The sequence below is a fragment of the Diospyros lotus genome, chromosome 14, assembly GCF_014633365.1.
Source record: "Diospyros lotus cultivar Yz01 chromosome 14, ASM1463336v1, whole genome shotgun sequence".
NCBI classification, from domain to species: Eukaryota; Viridiplantae; Streptophyta; class Magnoliopsida; order Ericales; family Ebenaceae; genus Diospyros; species Diospyros lotus.
The window spans coordinates 35543991-35567698 of NC_068351.1; the positions used below are offsets into that span (position 1 = coordinate 35543991).

The 23708-nt window shown below is 38.5% G+C and overlaps 3 protein-coding genes across 4 annotated transcripts in view; all 3 read left to right on the forward strand.

The window, feature by feature from the left end:
- LOC127790299 (ABC transporter A family member 7-like) overlaps positions 1-14669 on the forward strand; it is a 31234-nt gene extending 16565 nt beyond the window's left edge. The window contains exons 9-18 of one of the 2 annotated variants that reach the window (XM_052319740.1): positions 27-152; positions 245-328; positions 940-1313; positions 1819-2019; positions 2340-2449; positions 2566-2650; positions 6463-6591; positions 13222-13327; positions 13534-13622; positions 14160-14669. In XM_052319740.1, coding sequence (XP_052175700.1) covers positions 27-152; positions 245-328; positions 940-1313; positions 1819-2019; positions 2340-2449; positions 2566-2650; positions 6463-6591; positions 13222-13327; positions 13534-13622; positions 14160-14459 — 1604 coding nt within the window. In that variant the 3' untranslated portion in view covers positions 14460-14669. Of the gene's footprint in view, positions 1-26; positions 153-244; positions 329-939; positions 1314-1818; positions 2020-2339; positions 2450-2565; positions 2651-6462; positions 6592-13221; positions 13328-13533; positions 13654-14159 lie in introns of both variants that reach the window. The other variant, XM_052319741.1, reaches the window with a different exon arrangement.
- Positions 14670-16707: 2038 nt separating this feature from the next.
- On the forward strand, positions 16708-18819 carry LOC127791029 (uncharacterized). The gene is made up of 5 exons (XM_052320759.1): positions 16708-16900; positions 17191-17240; positions 17721-17847; positions 17983-18081; positions 18194-18819. Exons 1-5 carry the CDS (start codon positions 16708-16710, stop codon positions 18817-18819), a joined length of 1095 nt encoding a protein of 364 aa, XP_052176719.1.
- A 901-nt stretch (positions 18820-19720) lies between these two features.
- On the forward strand, positions 19721-21837 carry LOC127789690 (uncharacterized). Its single transcript, XM_052318640.1, has 5 exons — positions 19721-20265; positions 20380-20429; positions 20574-20697; positions 20813-20911; positions 21022-21837. Exons 1-5 carry the CDS (start codon positions 20082-20084, stop codon positions 21642-21644), a joined length of 1080 nt encoding a protein of 359 aa, XP_052174600.1. The 5' UTR covers positions 19721-20081; the 3' UTR covers positions 21645-21837.
- Positions 21838-23708: the final 1871 nt, after the last annotated feature.

Here is a 23708-nt window from a genome sequence, read left to right on the forward strand (position 1 = left end):
GCTTAATGCAGTTAATTTTAATACAGGATTAAAATTCTTCACACTCAATGCCTACAGCATCCAATTTTTGTTTTACTTCATCTACATAAACTTGCAAATTTCACTGGCTTTTCTGGTGGCTTCAGTGTTCTCAAATGTCAAGACTGCTGCAGGTTTGGACACTATTATATGCTAGAGTAAATCTTCTTGTTCTTAAAAATTAGTTGAACAACAAGAAATGACAATTGAAATTTGTTTACTACAGTTATAGGGTACATAATGGTTTTTGGAACCGGGCTCTTAGGGGGCTTTCTCTTCCAGTTCTTCATTCAAGATACATCATTTCCAAGTAAGTAGAAGGAAACTTAACAGAAGATTTGCATTAACATTTGCCCAACAGTTCTTGTAAGAATGCTTGCTTTTCCATCCTTTCTATTTTTTTTTGGTGACATGTGAGAAGAAGACTGGTAGGTGCACTTTGGAAGTGAGTGGATGAAATGGAGGAAGTTTGTAATAAAAGAGAGAGAGAAAGCCCAAAGAAAACTTTGTGAAATGGAGGAAGTTTGTAATATAGAAGGTAATGGCTTATAGAGGACATGGCCATGGATAGAGATGGTTAGAGGTCTAAAATTAATGTAGCTGACCCCATCCAATTGGGAGGCTTGTGATTGTTGTTGTTGCAAGATATATAGAACACACACACACACCTCTCCATTTAAATGGCGTGCCCCCCAGCAAAGAAGGCAAGCCTTTGTATCTATTTAAGCATGTATGCAACTTCCTTGAAGTTGATATTGCAGCTATATACTGGCCATATCACTCAAAACTTTTCTAGTTTGCCGTATGTGACCCTATTTTAATTGTTACTTTCAATTTTCTTCTGAGGTTTATGTTGGTCATTAGCTTTTATTCATTTTTAGTAACTCTAATTGACATAAGATATATCTTTCAATGTTGCAGGAGGCTGGATCATTGTTATGGAGTTATATCCTGGCTTTTCTCTGTACCGTGGGCTGTATGAGTTTGCACAATATGCCTTCACGGGAAATTATATGGGGATAGATGGGATGCGGTGGAGAGACCTAAGTGATAGCAATAATGGAATGAAAGATGTTTTAATAATCATGTTTGTGGAGTGGTTACTGGTTCTCTTTGTTTCTTATTACATAGATAGGGTAGTATCATCAGGACATGGTTTTGGAAGAGGTCCTTTATTTTTCCTAGAAGCCTTTCGAAAGAAGCCTTTCTCATCATCATCCACGAGAAGACCCAGATTTGAAAGGCAGGGATCTAAAGTTTTTGTTCAAATGGAGAAACCTGATGTTGCACAAGAGGTGAGCAGTAAGGTTTACCTGGCTATGATTTGTATTCTTTTCTTCAATTTAGGAACAGACTTTTGAAATTGAATGATGGATAATTTATTGGACAAACTGCAGACTAGGTTAATCTATTCACTTTTTAGGGTTGTACAAGTTTCTGTCAGCACCTTGATACATCTTTTGTTTCAATTTAGACCCTTGAACTATCGTATTCTCAGCTAAAGTAATCGCATAACAGTTTACCATTTAATGCTTGTACTTGTATTCATCTGCAATGTTAAATTTGCCTTCACTATTTTCTGCATGGTGATAAAGATGATGGTCCTTGTATCTTGTTTATTGAGTAAGAGACCTCTTGGTGGTGTTTGTTTAAATTCACATGTTCCCCAATGGGCCAGTCTAATTTGTAGACTCTATTCTTTCATACCTTTTAGAAGTGCATTCTTCATTTACTCACTGTGATCTGCTTCAGGATTGTTCAAATTTTCCTATTTTATTTGTTTCCTTTTCTCTTTTCCAGAGGGAGAGAGTTGAACAGTTGCTACTTGAACCAACAAGAAGTCATGCTATTCTCTGTGATAACCTCAAAAAGGTGTATCCAAGAAGGGATGGAAACCCTGAGAAATTTGCAGTGAGAGGGCTGTCACTTGCTTTGCCTCAAGGGGAGTGCTTTGGTATGCTTGGTCCCAATGGTGCAGGCAAAACCTCTTTTATTAATATGGTATGAAATGGTCTTGATCTTCTTGTCTGTTTACTTGCTTGCTTACATAAAGAGTCCGTACTCTTTTTTTTTTTTTTTTCATTGAGGAAATTTAAGATGTGGGCTCTAATTTTTTTGTTAAGAGATGGGGCATTTCAATTGCATATCTATGGGTACTGTTTGTGCATGCTTCTTTTTTCTTTATGGACCTTGTCCAGTGAAGGAAATATATCGTGAAGAGAACAAGATTTTAGTTATTTTAGCTATACTCTTGAAACACTGCAAAAACAAAAAATACCTGGTGTTCTTTGCAAAGAATTTCTCATATTTTTTGTCAACAGATGATTGGGCTCATAAAACCAAGCTCTGGAACAGCTTATGTTCAAGGTCTAGATATACAGAGACAGATGGATGAGATATACACCAGCATGGGTGTTTGCCCACAACATGAGTAAGCATTTTGATAGTCTTCACTGTGGGAAAGCAGTTTTGGTGGTCTTTCCTTCCTTCATATTGAACCCTGAAATATTATTCTTTTTTTTTATTGTTTCTTGGACAATTATGCAGCCTACTCTGGGAAACCTTAACAGGAAGGGAACACTTACTTTTCTATGGAAGGCTTAAAAACCTTAAAGGGTCTGGATTATCCCAAGTATGTTGTCATTACGCTTGCTTAGAGATTATTGTGTAAGTTCTACTTGCAGTTGGAAACAGATAATGCTTGTTGGAGGAACAAGTAGTTGGATAGATACCATGTGTATCTACATACTGTTGCATTTTTTACTGTCTAGAAAAATTGATGCAGCGTGTAGCGCGAGTGTGAAGAAAACACACCAAAATAAACCCTTGAAAGAGCAAACTTCAATGGTCGAAGCTTGGCTTTCAAGAAGATGCAAAAACAAGATTGTTTTGCTAAGAAAACCCAAATAGATTACTGAAATTTGATTAAGAAAAACTTGATTACAAACTCTAGATCCTAGGCATATTTATAGTATTTGACTAATCCAAATCCATCTAATATTTGGAAAACAAAATCCAACTAGAATCCTAATAGAAATAAATCATAAATAAAAGTTAACTGGAATCCTAATAAAAATAAAATCCTAATCAAACATGAAGTAGAATCCTAAATCAAGTAGAAATATGAAATAAAATCCTAAATTAAGTAGAAATATAAAGTAGAATCCTAAATCAAGTAGAATTCTAAAACTTAAGAAGTATTAAAATAACATTATGGCACTACTATTTTGGTGATACTGTTTTGGTTTGGTTGGGTCGGCCTTGGGCTGAGTCTTGATTGGTGACCGCATCATTCACCTTCACTTGAGAAAAAATTCGACCTCGAATTTTGATCCTGTTTGGACAAATCCACATCCGATAAGTACGGAGAGAGATTAGCCACTTTGAATGTTTAGAAATACCCATATGATTAGGCAAATCCACAACATAAGCATTGTCATTGGTCTTCTTTGAAATCTTGTAAGGATCATACTTCTTTGGCTTGAACTTGTTCTGCTTTCCTGCTGGAATCCGTTCCTTCTTCAAGAATATCATGACTTTACCTCCAACCTCAAATACCTTGTGCTTCCTATGTTTGTCAGTTGTCGCCTTGTATTTCTTATTTGTGCAACTTTTGTTTGATATCTTCTTGAACTGCTTGAACTTTTCTGCTAAGGGAACATAAGCAAAGACATTCCTTCCCCTCTTAGCCCTATCTTCGTTGGAATGGGTCCAACCATCACCATGTTTGTTGCCCTCCGCCTCCATTGTATTATTACTGTTAGATTGAGGACGTTGAACCTTCCGTCTTGAGCGCTTCTCTAATATAGTAGATCTTATCATAGGTCCTTCTCCTCTCATCAGCTTTCTTGATTTTGACTCCTCAACAGCTTTCGAATTCATCCATAAATTTTTCTTGCCTGGAGAAGCATTCTTTTGCAACTGTTTCGAATAAAGGCTTATTTCATAACTACAAGTAGTCTCTCCATCACTTAAAATATTGATTCTTGAATCCTTCTTTGGTCTAAGCACTTGATCAGCTATAGCAGTAGTTGAGTTAACTAGCCTAGGAGATCCAACACCCCTATCCACAAAGAGACCCATGTGACCATCTTGCTTTTGCAATTGCAAAGGTGAATATGTTCTTATTGCCTTAGATTCAACCATGCCAGAGCTTGAATAAACTGTAAAAAGATTTGCTACCATGACCTCCATCTCCTTTACAGTTGCAAGTCGATAATAGGAAACACCACCATCCTTGGGTTGCGAAGCAATGCTTGAGCCATCGAGACTGGAAAATACCCCAGTATGAGTCAATAACCTTGGAGTTTCTGTCATGTTAGCAGCATAAATTAGATCTGAGTTTGCAAACGTTGAGGTTGCTGGGACAACATAATCTTCGAAATCAAGCTCCACTTTAGAAGCTTTGTTTTGATTCTTTTCCACTATGGGTAACAAAGTATAACGCACCTTCTTTCTCAAGCTGATATGTGTTCTTCCTACCTGAGTGCTTAGCATCCACATCAAATTGCCAAGGCCTCCCAAATAAAATATGGCAAGCATCCATATCAATAATATCACAATAGACTTCGTTGGAGTACTTACCAATAGAGAAAGGCACCCTGTAACGTTCATCCACATGTATGCCACCAACTTCTTTGATCCATCCAATCATGTAAGGGCTTGGATGTTTTTCAGGAGTTAACTGCATCTTTGCTACCACGTCTCTTCCTATGATGTTCTCCTGACTTCCACTATCAATAATCAACTCAAAGATTTTTCCTTTCACCGTACACCTCGTGCGAAAAAGCTTATGCCGTTGAGTAGTATCTTCATTCTTTTGAGATAGCATTAACTTCCTCACTACACAGGTATATTGCCCGTGTCCATAATCTTCTTCGTCATCCTCCCCATCAGGCCCGCAATATACTTCCTCTTCAGCAACATCTTCCTCTTCCTTTTCTACAATGTTAACTGTTTTCCTCCTTCGACAATCACTAGATCGATGCCCAACCTCATTGCACTTGAAACATTTTGAAAGAATAGGCTTTGCATAAGGATTAGGGGATTTTGGAAGATTAGAAGTAGTACTTCGAATGTTTCCCCCCCGTTGTAGCCTTATTAGGGTTGACTGTATGGGGTGGATTGGAGGGTTGCGCTCCTTGAACCGACTTGCCTTTATCAAAAACTGGTTATTTATTTTCATTCCCACTATACTGACGATATTTGTCATTACGAGATCTCTCACTCAACATTAACTCAGCCTTTAAAGCTAAGTTCCTTGCTTCTTGCACACTCAGAACCATCTGAACCCCAATTTTATCACAAATAGCAGGCTTCAATCCATTCAAGTAACGAGCTGCTTGTTGATTGTCACTTTCTGACAATTGGTTTCTCTCCGCCAATCGCAGAAAGTCAGAGGTATATTCATTCACACTCTTCATTCCATGTGCACATCTTTGATAAGCTTCAAACATATATTGTTCATAGTCAGGGGACAAAAACCTACCTCTTAACAGCTGTTTCATTCGTCTCCATGTCTGAACCGGCTGTCGGCCTTCTCTCAATCTCGTTTCTCTTAATCGTTTCTCTAAAACTTAAGAAGTATTAAAATAACATTATGGCACTACTATTTTGGTGATACTGTTCTGGTTTGGTTGTGTTGGCCTTGGGCCGAGTCTTGATTGGTGACCGCATCAAAAATGAAACTGAACATGAGCTAAGGAGAAGAGATTTGATTCCTTTAATAAAACTTTGTGTATTTACTACAGAGATTGTCCGTTTCTAGTAGTATCCAACATCATAATGTGTAACCAATAACCAGTAATGCATTCTCAGAGGAATGGAAATAGTTACAATTGTTATTCTCCAAAGAACAAAATAATTATATTCTTCATTTAGAAAATGGAAAGAACAATTTAATCAATAGTTTACATATTCTATAAAACATATTTAAGTCCTTTTGGTTATCTCTATATCTTTCCACTAGGTGCCTCATCAGTATATAGCTTCCATTTTTGACCTACCAGGTATGAGACCGAATTGGTTTTCAGACACCTTGGTTTCTTAATGTTTGCTCAATCACTCTCTTCCAAAGTTTCATAGTGTGTGCCTCATTAGCATGATTTCTCTATAATTTCCACAACTTTTGAACATGTTCCAAAGTTTCAGAGTAACTTATTTAATACTGCAGATCGACTTCCCTAGAATTTATTCTTTTGACTAAAATATTTCTCATTAAAGAGTGCGATCTTAACATCTTTGCAAAGCACAAGGGTAAAGTTGAGTATGAAAATGACCCTCCCTCGACTCTCTCAAAGTGGGGAGCTTTGTGCACTAGTGACATTTATTTATTTTTTTTTACGTCTAAGCCTAGACAATAACTTTTGCATCACAGTGCCTGGTCAGCCCAAATAGGCAGGCTTGGAAATTTTGTCTCATTGTCACATCTTCTTCTTTCTGCAGGCAGTGGAAGAATCTCTTAAGAGCGTTAACTTATTTCATGGAGGAGTTGCTGATAAGCAAGCTGGGAAATACAGTGGAGGCATGAAGAGGAGGCTTAGTGTTGCCATTTCACTGATTGGTGATCCCAAAGTATGTTTTGTATCTCTATGACATCTATGACTTTGTGTATATTTTTTTCTCTTGATATGTTGACAAGGATCAAAATATTGTTTCAGTGTGCTATTTCAGTTATAGCTAGGATAAGGAAATGTTTTGAAAATATGAGAGAAACAGTAAAAATATTTTGAAATAGGAACACTATTAGTTGTAAAAAATGTTTATATAAATCAATCGAACTTTCTGGGGTATTTATATCTTTCATCATGAAGTTTAAGATTAAATAGTTTGGAAGTAAATTTAATCGTGTTTAAATATAATTGTATGAACCATAAGTATCTATATTTTCAAATATGAATAATACTCTAACTAAATAAAATTCACAAAAAATAACAATAACCACGGATTAATTTGTGAACTAATACTGCAATATCTTAATGTCTGGGAGGTACTTAGAGAAACATTGTTAATTTTCTCCCCTTAATAACACCAGTAACAATAAAATTCGATGGAGGCCATGAAATACTAAAAACTTGAAATCAAAATTATACTTGATACTTTTGGAATAGAGCTTGTAAAAATCCTAGATTGTAAGTACCTACTTGTCGTGAATCAAGACCATAAATCAAAGAAAGTATATTTGCCATAAATCAAGGAAAGAAAATTTGCCATAAATCAAGGAAGAAAGATTTGCCATAAATTAAGGAAAGAAGATTTTTCAATTAGCATGTGATTAGATGTAATTAGCTATTATTTAGGCCTTAATTGTAGTCTTAATTATTGTATAGCTTACTATAAATTTTAATGGAAGAATGCTAGACCTAATATAGAGTTCTACTCCTAAAAAAGGTTTTCTCTCTTTTCTATCTTGTTCAACATTGTTTCTCTCTCTTTTCCACATGGTATTAGAGCCTAAGAAACCCTAGGACTCTTCTTTTTGAGCCTTCATCACCAACTACTCTTCTGCTGCTACTGACAGCCATCACGAGTAGCCCTTATTGCTGCAATAGTACGTTATTTTATTTCCCATTCTTCCCTTGGCCCTTCCCATTAACCGGAGATGTTAGTCACCACTGATGAAGCTAGTTCCCACAATATGAGGGAAACATCGACACCCATGATGCTTCAGCCATCAGGAGAACTACAACCAATCAATGCTGCCTATTGGTTGGATGGAAGGAATTATCTTAAATGGTCCTAGTTGATTTGAACCATTTTGAAAGGAAAAGGGAAGATTAACCATATTATAGGAATCGAACCAAAGAAAGGATATCCAACCTATGTAGGATGGGATGAAGAGGATTCCATGATCATTGCATGGTTGTGGAGTTCCATGGCTCTCAAAATCAGTGATACTTGCATGTTTTTGTCAACAATAAAGGAGGTTTGGGAGTCTATCCAACAAACCTACTTGAAGGTGAAGGATGCAGCCCAGATCTACGAGTTGAAGACCAAAATAGCTGCAACAAAGCAAGATAACAGAATTGTCACCAAGTATGCCAATTTCCTAAAGGGACTATGGCAAGAAATGGATCACTACAGGGTAATTGAGATGAAGAACAATGATGATACAATCACCTTGAAAGCTTTTATGGACAAAGATCGCACCTATGATTTTCTTGCCAAGCCTAAATGTGGTGTTTGATCAGGTGAGAGTTCAAATCCTAGGCAAGGATGACTTACCTTCTCTTAATGAAGTGATTTCAATTATTATAGTTGAGGAAAGCAGGAGGGGTGTCATGTTGGACCCCAAACCAGTTGAGGCCTTAGCAATGGTGGCAAAAGGAGGAAGAAATCGTGGGTTTAAGAAGGACCAATTGTTGAGAGAAAATGGAAAAACAGGTTTCAAATCCATGGGCACTGACAACCGTGAGAATATGTGGTGTACTTTATGCAAGAAAGCATGGCATACTAGGGAGATGTGCTAGAAGCTACATGGAAAGCCACCAAGCAAGGAATGGGGAAATAGAGGTGGATAACATCAACATAGGAGCCAGGGGCAAGTTAATATAGCAACTCCATAGGAGGAAAAACAATCCCATGAACCAAAAGAATTCGACAAGGAGGAGATTGAAAGGCTGCAGTACTTTTTAAGTACCCTTGAGGCACCATCCTCTTCAGGTACATGTTCACTGCAACAATCAGGTAAAACCCCAATTTCACATGCTTTAAATGCCTTTCATACATCCCTTAAAGATTCATGGATTATTGACTCTGGAACCACATACTATATGACTCATTCCTCCTAGTTTTTTCTCTCATACTCACCCTGTTCTAGCAATCGAAAATTTGCTACAACTGATGGTTCTTTGATTACAGTAGTTGGAATAGGAGAGACCAAAATCAACCTTTCCTTGACCCTAAAAAATGCCCTTCATGTGCTTAAACTGTCCGCTAACCTAATCTCCATATCCAAGCTATCCTATGACACTAATTGCAGAGTGTTTTTTCTTTCGTCTTGCTGTTGGCTTCAAGACAAGGACTCGGGACTGATGATTGGACATGCTAAGGAACGGGATGGCTTATACTATCTTGAGAAATCTAAGAAATTACCTGTTGGCAGGTGAAAGCAACTTGTAACATGTCTTTCAGAACCACATATACCCCACAAGGATACTGTTTGCCTGCATCATTACAGATTGGGACATTCTGCTTTTTCTACTCTTAAAATCATGTTCCCTTCGTTGTTTCAAAACCTTGATATTAGAGAGTTTCATTGTGATGTCTGTGAGTTTGCTAAACATAGACGTGCTGTTTTTTCAGCTAGTAATAACATATGTGTTAGTCCTTTTGAATTGATTCATAGTGATATTTGGGGTCAATCAACCATTCCAAATGTTTCTGGGGCATGCTGGTTTGTTTCATTCATTGATGATTGAAGAAGGGTTACATGGGTCTTTCTTCTTAAATCTAAATCGGATGTGAGTGATATTCTTTCCAATTTCTTTTCTATGATCCACAATCAATTTGGAGCACAAATCAAACGGTTTTGGTCAGACAATGCAAGTGATTATTTCAACCAAACTCTTTCCCACTATTTCCTTTAACGGGGAGTTATTCATGAATTCTCGTGTGTTTTTACCCCTCAACAGAATGAGATTGCAGAACGAAAGAACAACTATCTCCTAGGTACTACTAGGGCATTGTTGTTTCACATAAATGTGCCTAACAAATTTTGGGGAGAAGCTATCCTCACAGCCACTCATGTCATAAACCGATTACCCTCTCGAGTGTTACATTTTCAAACTCCAATGGCAGTCTTATCCCACTTCTATCTTGCTCTTTCTACCACAAATCAGGTTAATCCTAATGTATTTGGGTGTGTTTCATTTGTTCATGTTCACAACGCTCATCGGGAGAAGTTGGATCCTAGAGCTCTTAAGTATGTCTTTGTGGGCTATTATTTTACACAAAAAGGGTACAAATGCTATCATCCTCCGACTAATTTTTTTTTGGTTTCTACGGATGTTACCTTTTGTTGAAATTGAACCCTATTTTACTCACCCTTCTCTTCAGAGGAAGACCTCAAGTGTGGAAGATAAGGATGAGTTGCTCCTTCCTAACTTTCTGCAGCCAACTCCTTCTCTTCAACCTCTACTTGAACAAGCTGCATTTGAACCTTCCCTTGACCTACTGCCCAAACTTGCATTTGACTCTACCTCACAAGCTCATGAACCTAAATCCTCCCTCCAACCTGTTCTCTAAACTGTCGAGGAGGAGACCACCATTGACAGACGGTTTCTCCAGATTTACTCAAGAAGAAATAATCTAGAACTCGAACCAAGGATGCACCTATCATCAGTTCCAATGTCTGGAAATGAGATAACATCTATTGACTCATCTTCTAATGTTGATTCAATGGCTGATATTGACCTTCCTATAGCACTAACGAAAGGAATTAGAGAGTGCACAAAACATCCCTTATATCTACTCTCTCACTTTGTATCCTTTAAAAAATGCTCTCCATCTCATAGAAGTTTTCTTACAAACATACACATAACATCCATTCCTACCACATTATCAGAGGCTTTAAACTATGAAAATTGGAGGAAAGCCATGAATGTTGAAATGTAGGCTCTTGAGAGGAATAATACATGGGAAATTGTGGATTTACTGAAAGGGAAGAAACTTGTTGGGTGCAAATGGGTCTTCACAATCAAGTATAACGCAGATGGGACACTTGAAAGATACAAGGCTAGATTGGTAGGTAAGGGTTATATCCAAATATATGGAATAGACTACCAAGAAACCTTTGTCTCGGTAGGCAAAATGAACACGGTGAAAATTCTCTTATCCCTAGCAGTTAACTTTGATTAGCCTTTGTTACAGTTTGATGTGAAGAATGCTTTCTTGCATGGAGACTTTGAGGAGGAAATTTATATGGACATACCCCTAGGATTCAACAAAAATTGACCTGGGATTGAGGTTTGTAGACTCAATAAGGCACTATATGGCCTAAAACAATCACCTAGAGAGTGGTTTGGGAGATTTTCCAAAGTAATGTAGGCCATGGGTTACAAACCGAGATAAGGAGACCACACTCTATTCATAAAACACTTAGGTTCAGATTTTGTCACAACTCTTATTATTTATGTTGATGACATTATAGTGACAGGAAATGATGAAAAGAAGAGCAGAACTTGGGCAGATGTTTGGCTGAGGAGTTTGAGGTCAAGGAATTAGAGAATTTAAAATATTTCCTAGATATTGAAGTGGCACGATCTAGGCATGGGATATTCATATCTCAACACAAGTATGTTCTTGACCTTTTGAGGGGCATAGGGAAATTGCAAACCAGACAGCAACTCGATTGATCCTAATCACAAACTGGGAGAAGCAAAGGGAGACAAGGATATCAACAAAGAAGTCTATCAAAGATTAGTTGGCAGGTTGATTTATCTATCTTACACAAGGCTGGACATGGTCTATGCAATGAGCATAGTAAGTCAGTTTATGCACAAACCCAAGGAGCTTCACCTGCAAACAGTCTATAGAATTTTGCACTACCTCAAAGGAACCCTAGAAAAGGGAATTTTGTTCAAAAAAGAGGCTAAACTTACCCTTGATGCCTATACCGATGCAGATTATGCAAGTTCAATGGTTGATAGGAGGTCTACCACAGGGTATTGCACTTTTTTGGGAGGAAATCTAGTTATTTGGAGTAAAAAACAGACTATTGTGGCTAGGTCGAGTGCAGAATCGGAATTTCGAGCAATGGCACAAGGTATATGTGAGTTTCTATGGTTGAAAATTATTGTTAAAGACTTGGGATTCAAGTGGGACAACCCTATGAAACTCTATTGTGATAATAAGTTTACTATCAACATTGCACACGATCCTGTATAATATGACCGAACAAAACACATTGAGGTTGACCGACATTTTATTAAAGAAAAACTGGACAAAGGGTTTTTTTGTACTCCCTATATACCAAGTAAATCCCAGCTAGCTGATATTCTAACCAAAGGACTCTCTACTCCTGTCTTCTACAAGATTATAGTCAAATTGGGAATGGATAATATCTATACACCAGCTTGAGAGGGAGTGTCATGAATCAAGACCATAAATCAAGAAAAATATCTTTGTCATAAATCAAGGAAAGAAGATTTGTCATAAATCAAGGAAGAAATATTTGCCATAAATCAAGGAAAATATTTTTGCCATAAATCAAGGAAAAAAGATTTGCCATCAATCAAGGAAGAAAGATTTGCCATAAATCAAGGAAAGAAGATTTGTCAATTAGCATGTGATTAGATGTAATTAGCTATTATTTAGGCCTTAATTGTAGCCTTAACTTTAGCCTTAATTATTATACAACTTGCTATAAATTTCGATGGAAGGATGCTAGACCTAATATAGAGTTCTACTCCTAAAAAGGGTTTTCTCTCTTTTCTATCTTGTTCAACTTTGTTTTTCTCTCTTTTCCAGACTACTTAAAACAATGATGATAACATTTGTATAGAAAAAATACCTACTTAAAAAATCAATGGTTGAACTTTGGGGTAAAAGTCGATCAAGTTTTTATGCTTTTTATACAATCCATTCCAATGGTTGAACTTTTAAAAAATGATCAATATCTAGTGCAACCATATTGTTAACAATTAACTTGTCTCCTAAGATAGAGTGATTATGCAGTTATAGATTTTTTTTGGGGGGACTTTTAACTAATGCCACATCATCACTTCATTGAGGAGATATTTCAATTGTTAATGGTGTTAAAGTGCCATGTCATAAGCTGTGTTAAATTACAATAGATTGTGTTAGTTGCACCAGATTGATGGTTTTTAAAAAGTCCAAGAATTGATTGATTAAAACTGAAAGTAGCAGAACTTGATTGGCTTTTACTCTTGCTCTGATTGTTTCATGTTTCCATTCTTTGACTTTTGAGTAATGCTACATCATCACTTTGTATATGAGACATATCTTGATATCTTTAATGTACTTGTGATGAATTTTATTATCTCTTCTCGTATCCTGGAAACAAGTCATTGTGTTGGAGTGTTTTACAACGATTAGTTAGGAAACATTATAATTTTGATTTTCCTGTGAAGTTATGTGTCATCCTCTAAGGAAATACAAACCTTTTGACCTTTTCAGTGGAAATAAAACAAAACTTTAATCCTTGTGTCTTGATTAATGATGTATTCTGGAAACTTTGCAAAGGTTGTCTACATGGACGAGCCCAGTACTGGACTGGATCCAGCTTCAAGAAATAATTTATGGAATGTCGTGAAACAAGCCAAACAAAATAGAGCTATCATTCTCACCAGTAATCTCTCTCTCTCTCTCTCTCCCCCCCCCCCCCCCCCCCCCCCCCCCCTTCTTCCCTGTGGCATGCAATCGAATATATCTTATTCTAGATACTGGGGTCCTGTGATACTATCCCATTACGCTTGTGGAGTCTTTCTAGATGAATATTGTATAGGCATTTTTTTTCTGTAATGTTATTGATTTAGCTTGGTCAAATGCTTTCAGCACATTCAATGGAGGAGGCAGAACATCTGTGTGATCGACTAGGAATTTTTGTGGATGGTAGCTTGCAGTGCATTGGAAATCCCAGAGAGGTACTTCTATGTTCATTGGATAACAATTGAGGTAGCCTCAATGTATCCTCCTTATATGTTTTATATTTTTTACTGTAAGTTTTAACAATATAATTTCATGCATCTATATCTTTCACAATTTTTGCCATATGGTAGGAAAACCTTAGCCATTATTATTATTTTGTTTTCTTGAACTTGTTCTCCCCTTCCTATATACCCTATATATATACCTACTTTCCCCTCATTCACAAGCTGAAATGACACAGCCACAAAATTTTGATGTATATTGTAGTTTCTCTACGTGAAACAATGAAAAATTGTGCTCGTTACTTGAAATTATACTCTAGGGCACAATAAAAGTAGCATGAATGAACCGCCTTCATTAGACCTATATCTCTTCCCTGGAGAGCGGATCTGTTAGATTTGGTTGCTGAGGAACCCAAAACTTGTTCTTCAGATATTTCCATACTGATTTGTGATTCTGAAACCAATGGTAGTCCACATGCCTTGTGCCTTACTAATCTTTACAAATATATTCTTCCAACTTCTTATGAACAGCTGAAGGCTAGATATGGAGGGTCTTATGTGTTTACGATAACAACATCATCAGAACACGAACAGGAAGTCGAAAACCTGGCACAGCATCTGTCCTCGAACGCCAAGAAGGTGTACCATCTGTCTGGAACTCAGAAATTTGAGCTACCAAAACATGAAGTCAGAATTGCAGATGTTTTTGGGGCTGTTCAGAGCGCGAAGAGTCGGTTTTTGGTGCATGCTTGGGGCCTGGCTGATACTACTTTAGAGGATGTCTTTATCAAGGTTGCTCATGGGGCTCAAGCTGTCGATGAGCTCTCATAGTATATAGTTTGTTCAATAACTAACTTCTAATGCAATTCTGTAGTGTCAATTTTTTGAGTTTCTAAGTTGAAATTTTCCTTCTTTGATGTAATTATCACCCATGGGATTGTTTTAAGATTGCTATAGCTTCATTACAAATACTTGTCTGTACAATTCATGATTTGTGGGTTCTATTAATGCAATTACAATGGCGGAGTCTCTAGAAAGATAGATTCATGATTTGAGATTTCTAGGTACCCAATTAGGTTGAGGAAATGGAGGTGGGTGTTTTTCTCTTTTGGAAGGTGAGAAGATTCTTGCGTTGCGAAAGGCATGCAAGGAAGGAAGGAAGGAAGGAAAGAAAGAAATATCATGTGACAACCCATGCAAGGCCAACAACTAGCCCATTCCTTTTACATGAGCTATTGTGTACTTTGTTACTTACAATTTATGAGGTCGAAAGATATTTTTTAAACGGTTCTTAACAAGATTGATTTTTTTGGGGGGTCAATTTCGTGAATAACTATTATTGTAATTTTGTTAAGATGACATTATCTTTGGATAATTTTAACTTCATTTTTATTTGTTTTAAATGTCTTGAATCACTATTGTCCTAGTTCTACTAGAATGACAAGAATTTATTTAGATGTCTTGAATAAGTATTGTATTTGTTGTACGCCATTTCCGCTTCACTCCTCGTGGGCCGGGTTCAATCCAATGGGCCGGTCCAATCACCCAGAGCCCAGAAAGTCCAGGTGACCTAGTCAAAAGAAGTCCATATACCACCGAAGCTCGAAGCCCGTAAAGCAAGCACCTTACGAGCTCTTGGTAAAGCCCCCTAGTGAGCTCTCAACGATCGTCTGACGATCTCCCAATAAAACTATCAGTTCACTGGATTGCCCAAGTCGCTAGCCTAAAATCGCCAGCTCGCATAAGTGGTAAACTTGCTGACAAGTCAGAGATAGAGACTATTCACTTTATCTGCAATAGCTTATGCCTCTCGTAATGAGGATCCTACTCCCGATTTTGTGTAGATGATAAGGGCTATTTGTCTCCCATTATGTAATCATTGTATTTCTATATGTTATCTAAATTGTAAAGGCCCCCTCAGTATAAATAAGAATCATAGATATCATGAGGGATAGAGAGAATAAACAAACATCGTCATTCTGAGAAAATAATCAGAATGCGGTTTTGGAGTAGGTATCGTTCTAGCCGAATCACGTAAAAATTTCGGTGTTGAATCACGTCTAAAACTTTCATATTCTTCTTCTTGGCATTTTGGACTTACTCACCATGACCCAAAATGAATCAGGATCGACTGAAATTGAACGTCGACATCGACAATATTGTATTGTATTAAAGCTATCAGGTTATTAGGGCATATGGTATCATTGTACACTTATCCATTAGATGAATTATTTAATATAAATAAAGTTATAATAATGATTAGGTAAATTAACTAGAGATTAAACCTTATCCTATAGCAGCAGCAATAATTGAAATATGTACATATATTATTAATTCGGCATTTTAGAGGTAATTTTAAATTTTGTTTTTAATTCAAAATTTTTATTTTTTTTTAAATTTGTTTGAATTGGTTTTGAAATTTATGTTTATTATTAGATTGAATAATTATTTTTTATATTAAAAATTATGTTTATAAAAAGATCTTTATATTTTTTTATTTACATATTATTTCTTGTTTTTATATTTTATATTTATAAAAAATATCGTTTTCCCGTTTCTGTTTTGCATCGTATTGGTTTCCCATTTTCGTTATTGTGCAATCTATAACAAATCTAATGAATGAGCAACTATTTTGAAATTATGAAACGGATTAAAAACGTATTTGTCATATTTTTCTAACATTATAAAACAGCTCCAAAATTATAAAAACGAGTTAAAAATATTTTTTGGTGTTTCAGAAATGGAACATTTCGAAAATACCGAAAGGACACTCTCGAGACGTTTTGGTGCATTGTAAGATTTATTAAATAATACCACTTAAATTATCTAATGTGTCAATTTTAAATATACGCGGTTAATGGCTTTTAATAAAGTTAAAAATAAAAGATAAAGTTTATTCTTAACAATTGCATATGTTCGATATCTGCTCACGAGATGCTGCCATTACCATAGTTTCATCTATAAAACTTGCATTGCCATGCTCACGCAATCCAGAAGAGACGTGCTCATCCATATTACAACCATTTACAAAACTGACATTGCCATCATCCCATTACCATAGTTTCATTCAATCACAACCATGGCTCCAATCGCCCGGCGATCGGCTCTGTGTTGCTGTCTATTGGTGGCTCTGTGGTTTAGAGGCGTCGACCTGAGGAGTGAAGCTGCGGAAGAAGAGGTGGGTGTTTATGAGCTGAAGAGAGGGGATTTCTCTATGAAGCTCACCAACTATGGTGCCACTGTTCTCTCTCTCATTCTCCCCGATAGAAACGGTTTTTCTCTTCCTCCCCTTCTGTTATCTCTTCTCCCTTTTGTTCCGTTCTTTTCATCGTTAACAATGGCTCACGATTTTGAAAACTGTGGTTTGATGATCATGGGGATTCAAGATGATGAGGGCTCATTGTTCTGGGGAAAATTTATTTGAAAGAATTAGTGTAACAATGGATTCGAAAAATTATTCTCGATTTCTCTAGTTTCAAACAGTTTAGAGACGGTGAGCTCTTGCATGTTCTTCAGTGATGGCTTCTTAATTACTTTGATCAATGTTTGGTTCTATTTTCAGGGAAACTGGATGATATTGTTCTTGGGTTTGAAACAATCGACGGGTATAAGGTTCGTTTAATTCATGTACATATGCAGTATATTTGTTGTATGCAGAGAGCAGTTCTTTCGTATATCATTCTTTGGTTACATTAAATGACTTTAAATTTTATTTTTTATAGTTATATAGGACCCCAAATATATAGGTTCATTAGAATCAGGTTGCATACACATTAATCAATCCATGGAACTCACCAGTGACATGATTCATCTATATAGATATGGTTTCTCTAACTGATTGTTGACTTTGAACTCACTGTGATCAAATTGATCCTTGATTGGGCCTCCTCTAATAGTTGTGATTACTACGAAGATACAATCATATTGTAGTTTTGTGAGGGTGAGTCTTGATAGTAATAGTAAGATTGTTCTTTTGTGACAAGAGTAGTCGTGGGCCGAAAAATAAGGGGGGCACAAATAAGGGTCTTGTGAATTGGAATGCCCTCTCTAATCAAATTCTAGTTGTGCTTATTATGAGTTATTTTTTTACAGAATGACACGACCTACTTTGGCGCCACTGTTGGGCGGGTTGCCAACAGAATCGGAGGGGCACAGTTTACCTTGAATGGGGTTCATTACCGGCTGCTGCCAAATGATCATGTCAAAAACATGCTCCATGGTGTGCATCTACTACTCTCTTGATATCCCCTCTTGGATTAGAACAGTTGTAATCATTAGTGTTTGTTTGTTGCCTAATAAACTGATGCACTTATCATATCATTGCCCTTTGGCTTTGCCCTTTCTAATTAAACAGGGGGTCCCAAGGGATTTAGTGAAGTCATATGGACAGTGCAAAGCTACAGACAAGACAGCCACATTACTTTCACTTATCACAGCCACGATGGTGAAGATGGTATCATCATTCATCTACGAGTTCACAATTTTCTATTTGATTCTTCTGCATTCTCTTCTCCAGGCCCTCGACTTCTTTTTTTAAAGAAATTTAATATGTTTGAATGAAACAGGATTCCCGGGTGATCTTGAGGTGTCTGTGACATACGTGCTGATCGAAACAAACAAGCTTGGGATCAAAATGGAGGCCCAGGCTCTGAGCAAGGCTACGCCAGTGAACCTAGCTTCACACACTTACTGGAACCTGGCTGGCCATGGCAGCGGCGACATCCTAGGCCACAGTTTTCAGCTCTTTGGCTCGAAGATCACTCCAGTGAACGATGAACTAATTCCCACCGGAGTAATCGTCAACGTGGAAGGGACAGCCTATGATTTCCTGCAGGCCCGCCCCATTGGGAGCAGATTCACGGAGGTGCCGGAGGGGTACGACATCAACTACGCGCTGGACAACGCAGGAGGAAGCAGCAAGCATCTGGCAAAGGTGGCAGTGGTAGAAGAGAGAAAGTCAGGAAGAAAGATGGAGCTGTGGGCTAACCAGCCAGGAGTGCAGTTCTACACGGGGAATATGCTGGAAAGAGTGGAGGGGAAAGGCGGCGCCGTCTATTCCAAGTACGCGGGGCTGTGCTTGGAGACTCAGGGCTTCCCTGACGCTGTGAATCATCCCAACTTCCCTTCACAGATATTGAATCCAGGGGAGATGTATGAGCATGTTATGGTTTACAGATTCACAGCCAATTAGAAGCAAGCAGCAAGTACTTACTAGAGTAGAGTGCGATTTTGTTAACCCTGGGTGACATTATCCTGGGGTAAAAAGGTCATTTTGGATCTCTCTCCCTACCCACTTCGTTTCTCTCTCCTCTCTCCCTTTCCTCTCGTCGACCTGCTGTGTCACCGCTGCCTCGCCCTCTCTATCCACCTCATTTCTCTCTCTTTCCTCCCGTTGCTGACAGTGACGAGACAACAATGCAGCAGATCGATAACAAGATAAAAAAAAAAAAAAAATAAGTAGAGGAAAAGACCAAAATAACATTTTTATCTCAGGGTGAACAAAATTGCACTCTACTTAATAGTAGCAGCAGCAGCACAGTATATACAAAGATTGAGTTGTTCTTCCTTTTTGGGCTAAACTATATATAATATGATAGATTTAAATTGACTTAGTTTTCACGGTTGATTAATTTACTCTACTTAGGACCACTTTTAATTTAGTTCCTTTATTTATTGGTTTAGGTCATTTGTCATCCATTTTTCCTCCTTATATCAATTCAATATTCTACTATTTGAAAGGTACGTGTGATTAAGTTCTATTTGATTTGATCGTAGGAAGTAATAATAGAATAATCATTTTATTCTATTATTATGTTTGAGCCGTTTTCAGTTTAATGTTATATTAAATAATTAGAAAAACCAAGTAATTTTTTATTATAAGAATCTTATTCACTCCACCTCTATTCATAATTGATAAATAATTATGAACTAAAAATAATTATTTATCAAATTCATTTATAAATATAATATTTGGTTATAAAATATGATTAAAAGATATCACTAACTGAGTGACCGGATATGGTGCTGCGGGTGACATTATTGAAGGCATTCAATTAGGAGACGCAGGGACTCAGAGAGGATAAGACATCTGGGACCAGCTGCCAGATGCCTCCGTCAAGGGTCGAGAAAATCCAAAGAGTGGTGCTTGGCAACTGAGAAAATTCAAAATAGTGATGTTGCTACAGTGAAAAGCCATTTGATATATGATATAAGCTAAGCCAGCTGCTCTTGTCTTCAACGATCTCGTGTCAGAAGGCAACAGCCAACAGCCACGCCAGGCAGGCAGGCAGGCGCGGCGATCCGCCCACCGCCCACCGACGATTCTTCTTATCCCAAGTGTTAGCACCATCTTTAAAAGGGATTTGACTTGGTTTCTCAGAGAAGACGACGACGACATTGCCATCAATTAATTCTGTAATTAATCAATTGCCTTTTTGAGTACTCTCAACAAGCATGGCCGCAGCCCGAAGATCTGCTCTCTGTTGGTGTCTTTTGGTGGTGGCTCTGTGGTTTGGAAGAGAAGCTGCAGAAGGGGGGGATGTGGCGGGCATTTATGAGCTCAAGAGAGGGCCTTTCTCCGCAAAGCTCACCAACTTCGGCGCCACTCTTCTCTCTGTGATGGTTCCTGATAGAAATGGTTCTTTCTTTCTCATCTTCTTCCTTTATTAATTGTTTCTTTCTCAACTCTTCTTATATATATATATCTATATATCTATATATCTATATATATACTGTTTGGTTCTTCTTTCAGGGAAAGTAGATGATATTGTTCTTGGGTTCGAAACAATCGACGAGTATAAGGTTAGTTTCACTGTCACCTCTCTCTCCCCGATCATTGACTGGAAGGTCATTTGTCCCTATGTGTCTTGTGCATTATTTAGGGTCGCATCTTTTAAGAATATTCTAGTCGATGTGCTGATGATCAGAGAGCTGAATTTTATGCAGAATGACACGACCTACTTTGGGGCCCTAATTGGCCGGGTTGGCAACAGGATTGCAGGGGCTCAGTTCACTCTGAAGGGCGTTCGTTACAGTTTGAAGCCCAACGATGGCAATAACTCGCTACATGGTCTACTCTACACCCATCTAAACCCTTCAAATTAATCTGTGTTTAACTGCTAAATAATTCCTAAAATGGAAATGGAAGTTTACTATTAATTAGGTGATTAATGATGCATAAACAGGAGGTCCAAAGGGGTTTAGTGAAGTCGTGTGGAAAGTGCGTAGCTACAGGCCAGACAGCCATGTTTCTTTCACTTATCACAGCCAAGATGGTGAAGAAGGTACCGTCAATGGACTTACTGTTCCATCTATATATCTTCTTTTCATTCTTGAGTTCTGGATTGGCCTTTATAACTAATACCATACCTAAGAATTCGTTAAATTGACACAGGATTTCCCGGCGATCTCGACGTTTGTGTGACATACATGCTCATCGAAACAAACAAGCTGGCGATCAAAATGGAGGCCAAGGCTCTGAACAAGGCCACGCCGGTGAACCTCATTTCGCACGCGTACTGGAACCTCGCTGGCCATGACAGCGGCGACATCCTGGGGCACAACCTTCAGGTCTTCGGCTCAAAGATCACCCCACTGAACCGGGAACTGATCCCCACGGGCGAAATCGTGGGTGTGGAAGGGACGGCCTATGATTTCCGGCGGCCCTGCCTCGTCGGCAGCAGAATCAACGAGCTGCCCGACGGATACAATATCAACTACGTGCTGGAGAACACGAGCGGAGGGCAGCATTTGACAAAGGCAGCCGTGGTGCAAGAGAGCAAGTCAGGAAGAAGGATGGAGCTGTGGACGGATCAGCCGGGAGTGCAGCTCTACACGAGCAATGGGATGGGAGGCGTGAAGGGGAAAGGTGGTGCCGTTTACAACAACCATGCGGGGCTGTGCCTGGAGACGCAAGGCTTCCCTGATGCAGTGAATCAACCCAACTTCCCCTCTGTAATTGTGAATCCAGGGGAGACCTACAGGCATGTTATGGTTCATAGATTCACTGCCAAGTAGGGCGCAGCATGTTGGTAGATGAGAACCCGTACCCTACCTAGATATCGATAAATAAAATTCTCCGGTGTTTGAGTAACATAATAATATCTATGTTAGTCCAATCAAATAGAACAAAATATAGAACCCCAAATAATCATATATGTATGTGCTAGAGAGGAACTCTCAATAAAGAGGTACTTTGAATGATTTATCATGAAGTGTGTCGACGTTTGGAATCGGTCGACGGAGATTTGTTAACCCGCACTTGTATGGTAGATCCGAGAGATGAATAATGAGGTATCCAGTCTGGTTTGCCGAGCCGACGACCCGTCCCTGCAAGGTACTCTGAAGCTCAAGTTAACGAGTGAGTAAGCCAGTATATTGGGTGTTTGTAGGTTTTTTCTTCAAGAATACATACCGTGGCCCTTAAGAGGGCTGGATGATATATATATTAGCAAAAGCTTCATTGCCTACTCCGTACGTGTAGAGGCGATGGAATGGAGTAGCCGGCGGGGGTGTCCCTGCTGCAGCGAGGTGTTGACGAGACCCTCATTAATGAGGATGAGATCTGTCATTAATACGGATGAGATTTGTCATTAATGAGAATGAGATCTGAGGGGGATGTTTGGAAATCCAGATGCGGCTGTAATGATGTTGTTGCTAGAAGGCCAGGATGGGACTAGCATAGGCCGGTGAAATGGGCCGAGAGAATGGGCCCAAGGGGTCCAGTCAGGGCGGTCATTGGCTTGTCGGTATGCCGCAACACGCGCCTCTTCTGTGATGCGAGCTGACGGGCTAAGCTGACGAGCTATGAAAGTCGCTGGGAACTTGCCCAGAGTGTAGCTGGGGGCCCATTTGAATATGCCAAAGAGTTAGAGAGGTGCTACCGGGAGCTCGCTTGGTCTCGATGTTTGACCCTGAGCTTCTACACTATCTGAGCTCGCTTTAACGAGCCGGTTCGATTTACTGGGCCTCGAGCATTTGGGCCCAATCATCATGTTAAGTCCAACCCACACAGAGTCCAGCCCACACAGAGTGGGGTGAGAAATACCTGTAACAAAGTGTAAGACAAATCTTGATGGATGACAATGTAAGAGAAGATAACCGATAAATTGTGCTTTTATCGTAACACATCTACACCATCTTTACACGACTAGCGCACAATTAGAACACCTAGACTATGATATAAAACTCCATAGCCGATTAGTTCTACCTTGAAAAGTAGTCGTTGATCATTAACCAAATGATCCTCTTAAGCATGATCGACGCAAAGGATATACTAAAAGCAAGAAATAAAAGATAACCGATATAAATATTGGCACGACAAGATAATTGAGATTCATAGAATTCGAACTTAAAATGTGAATCTCTTTAACATTATCACTTATCACTAAACTATAACTTTAATGGATTATGCTACACGGACGAACGCGTAGACAAACGGATTGACAAACCTGGGTTATCGCGATATATTGACACTAAATTATCGCGATAATCTGCGTTGCAATGCGCGGTACAATGCGTTGTTAATTTGAAAACCCGCGCCTCGCCCAAATTGGAAATTTAGGGTTTAGCTCGTTGGTGTTCTCTCTGTCTTGCTCAATCTCTCGCTCAATCTCTCTATCTCTCTCTCTCTGATTTAGGGTTTAGGTCGTTCTCTCTCTCTTACCGACTGAAACCCCATTGCTCTCGCTCGATCTCTTGCTCGCTTTCTCTTACCGATTGAAACCCCATTGCTATCGCTCGATCTCTTACCATCTGAAACCCCATTGTTGCCGGCAACAAGCTCTCTGTGTGTGTATTTTTTAACCGATGGCGTCTCCTCCTATCGCCAGCGACAAGCTCTTTCTCTTTGTATTTTTTAACCGATCGCGTCTCCTCATTCCGCTAGCGACGAGGTCTGATATCCAACTCGAAGCAAGAACCTGAGAGGTATATTTTTATGTTTATTGTATGTTTTTATGTTTCAAACTGTAATGCCAACAAAGATATTTTTATGTATTGTTATGATGCAAGTGATGTTATGTTTTTTATGTATGTTTCTTCTGTATTAATGAAGCTTTAGCAACTGAACTAGGGGCAATG

Excerpts from the sequence above, each read along its gene's own strand:
- LOC127791029 (XM_052320759.1), top strand. The coding sequence starts at position 16,708 with ATGGCTCCAATCGCCCGGCGATCGGCTCTGTGTTGCTGTCTATTGGTG. Across the intron at positions 17,848-17,982 it reads TGTCAAAAACATGCTCCATG|GGGGTCCCAAGGGATTTAGT; the intron begins GTGTGCATCTAC and ends CTAATTAAACAG. Across the intron at positions 18,082-18,193 it reads CAGCCACGATGGTGAAGATG|GATTCCCGGGTGATCTTGAG; the intron begins GTATCATCATTC and ends TGAATGAAACAG.
- LOC127789690 (XM_052318640.1), top strand. The coding sequence starts at position 20,082 with ATGGCCGCAGCCCGAAGATCTGCTCTCTGTTGGTGTCTTTTGGTGGTG. Across the intron at positions 20,266-20,379 it reads GATGGTTCCTGATAGAAATG|GGAAAGTAGATGATATTGTT; the intron begins GTTCTTTCTTTC and ends TTCTTCTTTCAG. Across the intron at positions 20,430-20,573 it reads AAACAATCGACGAGTATAAG|AATGACACGACCTACTTTGG; the intron begins GTTAGTTTCACT and ends AATTTTATGCAG.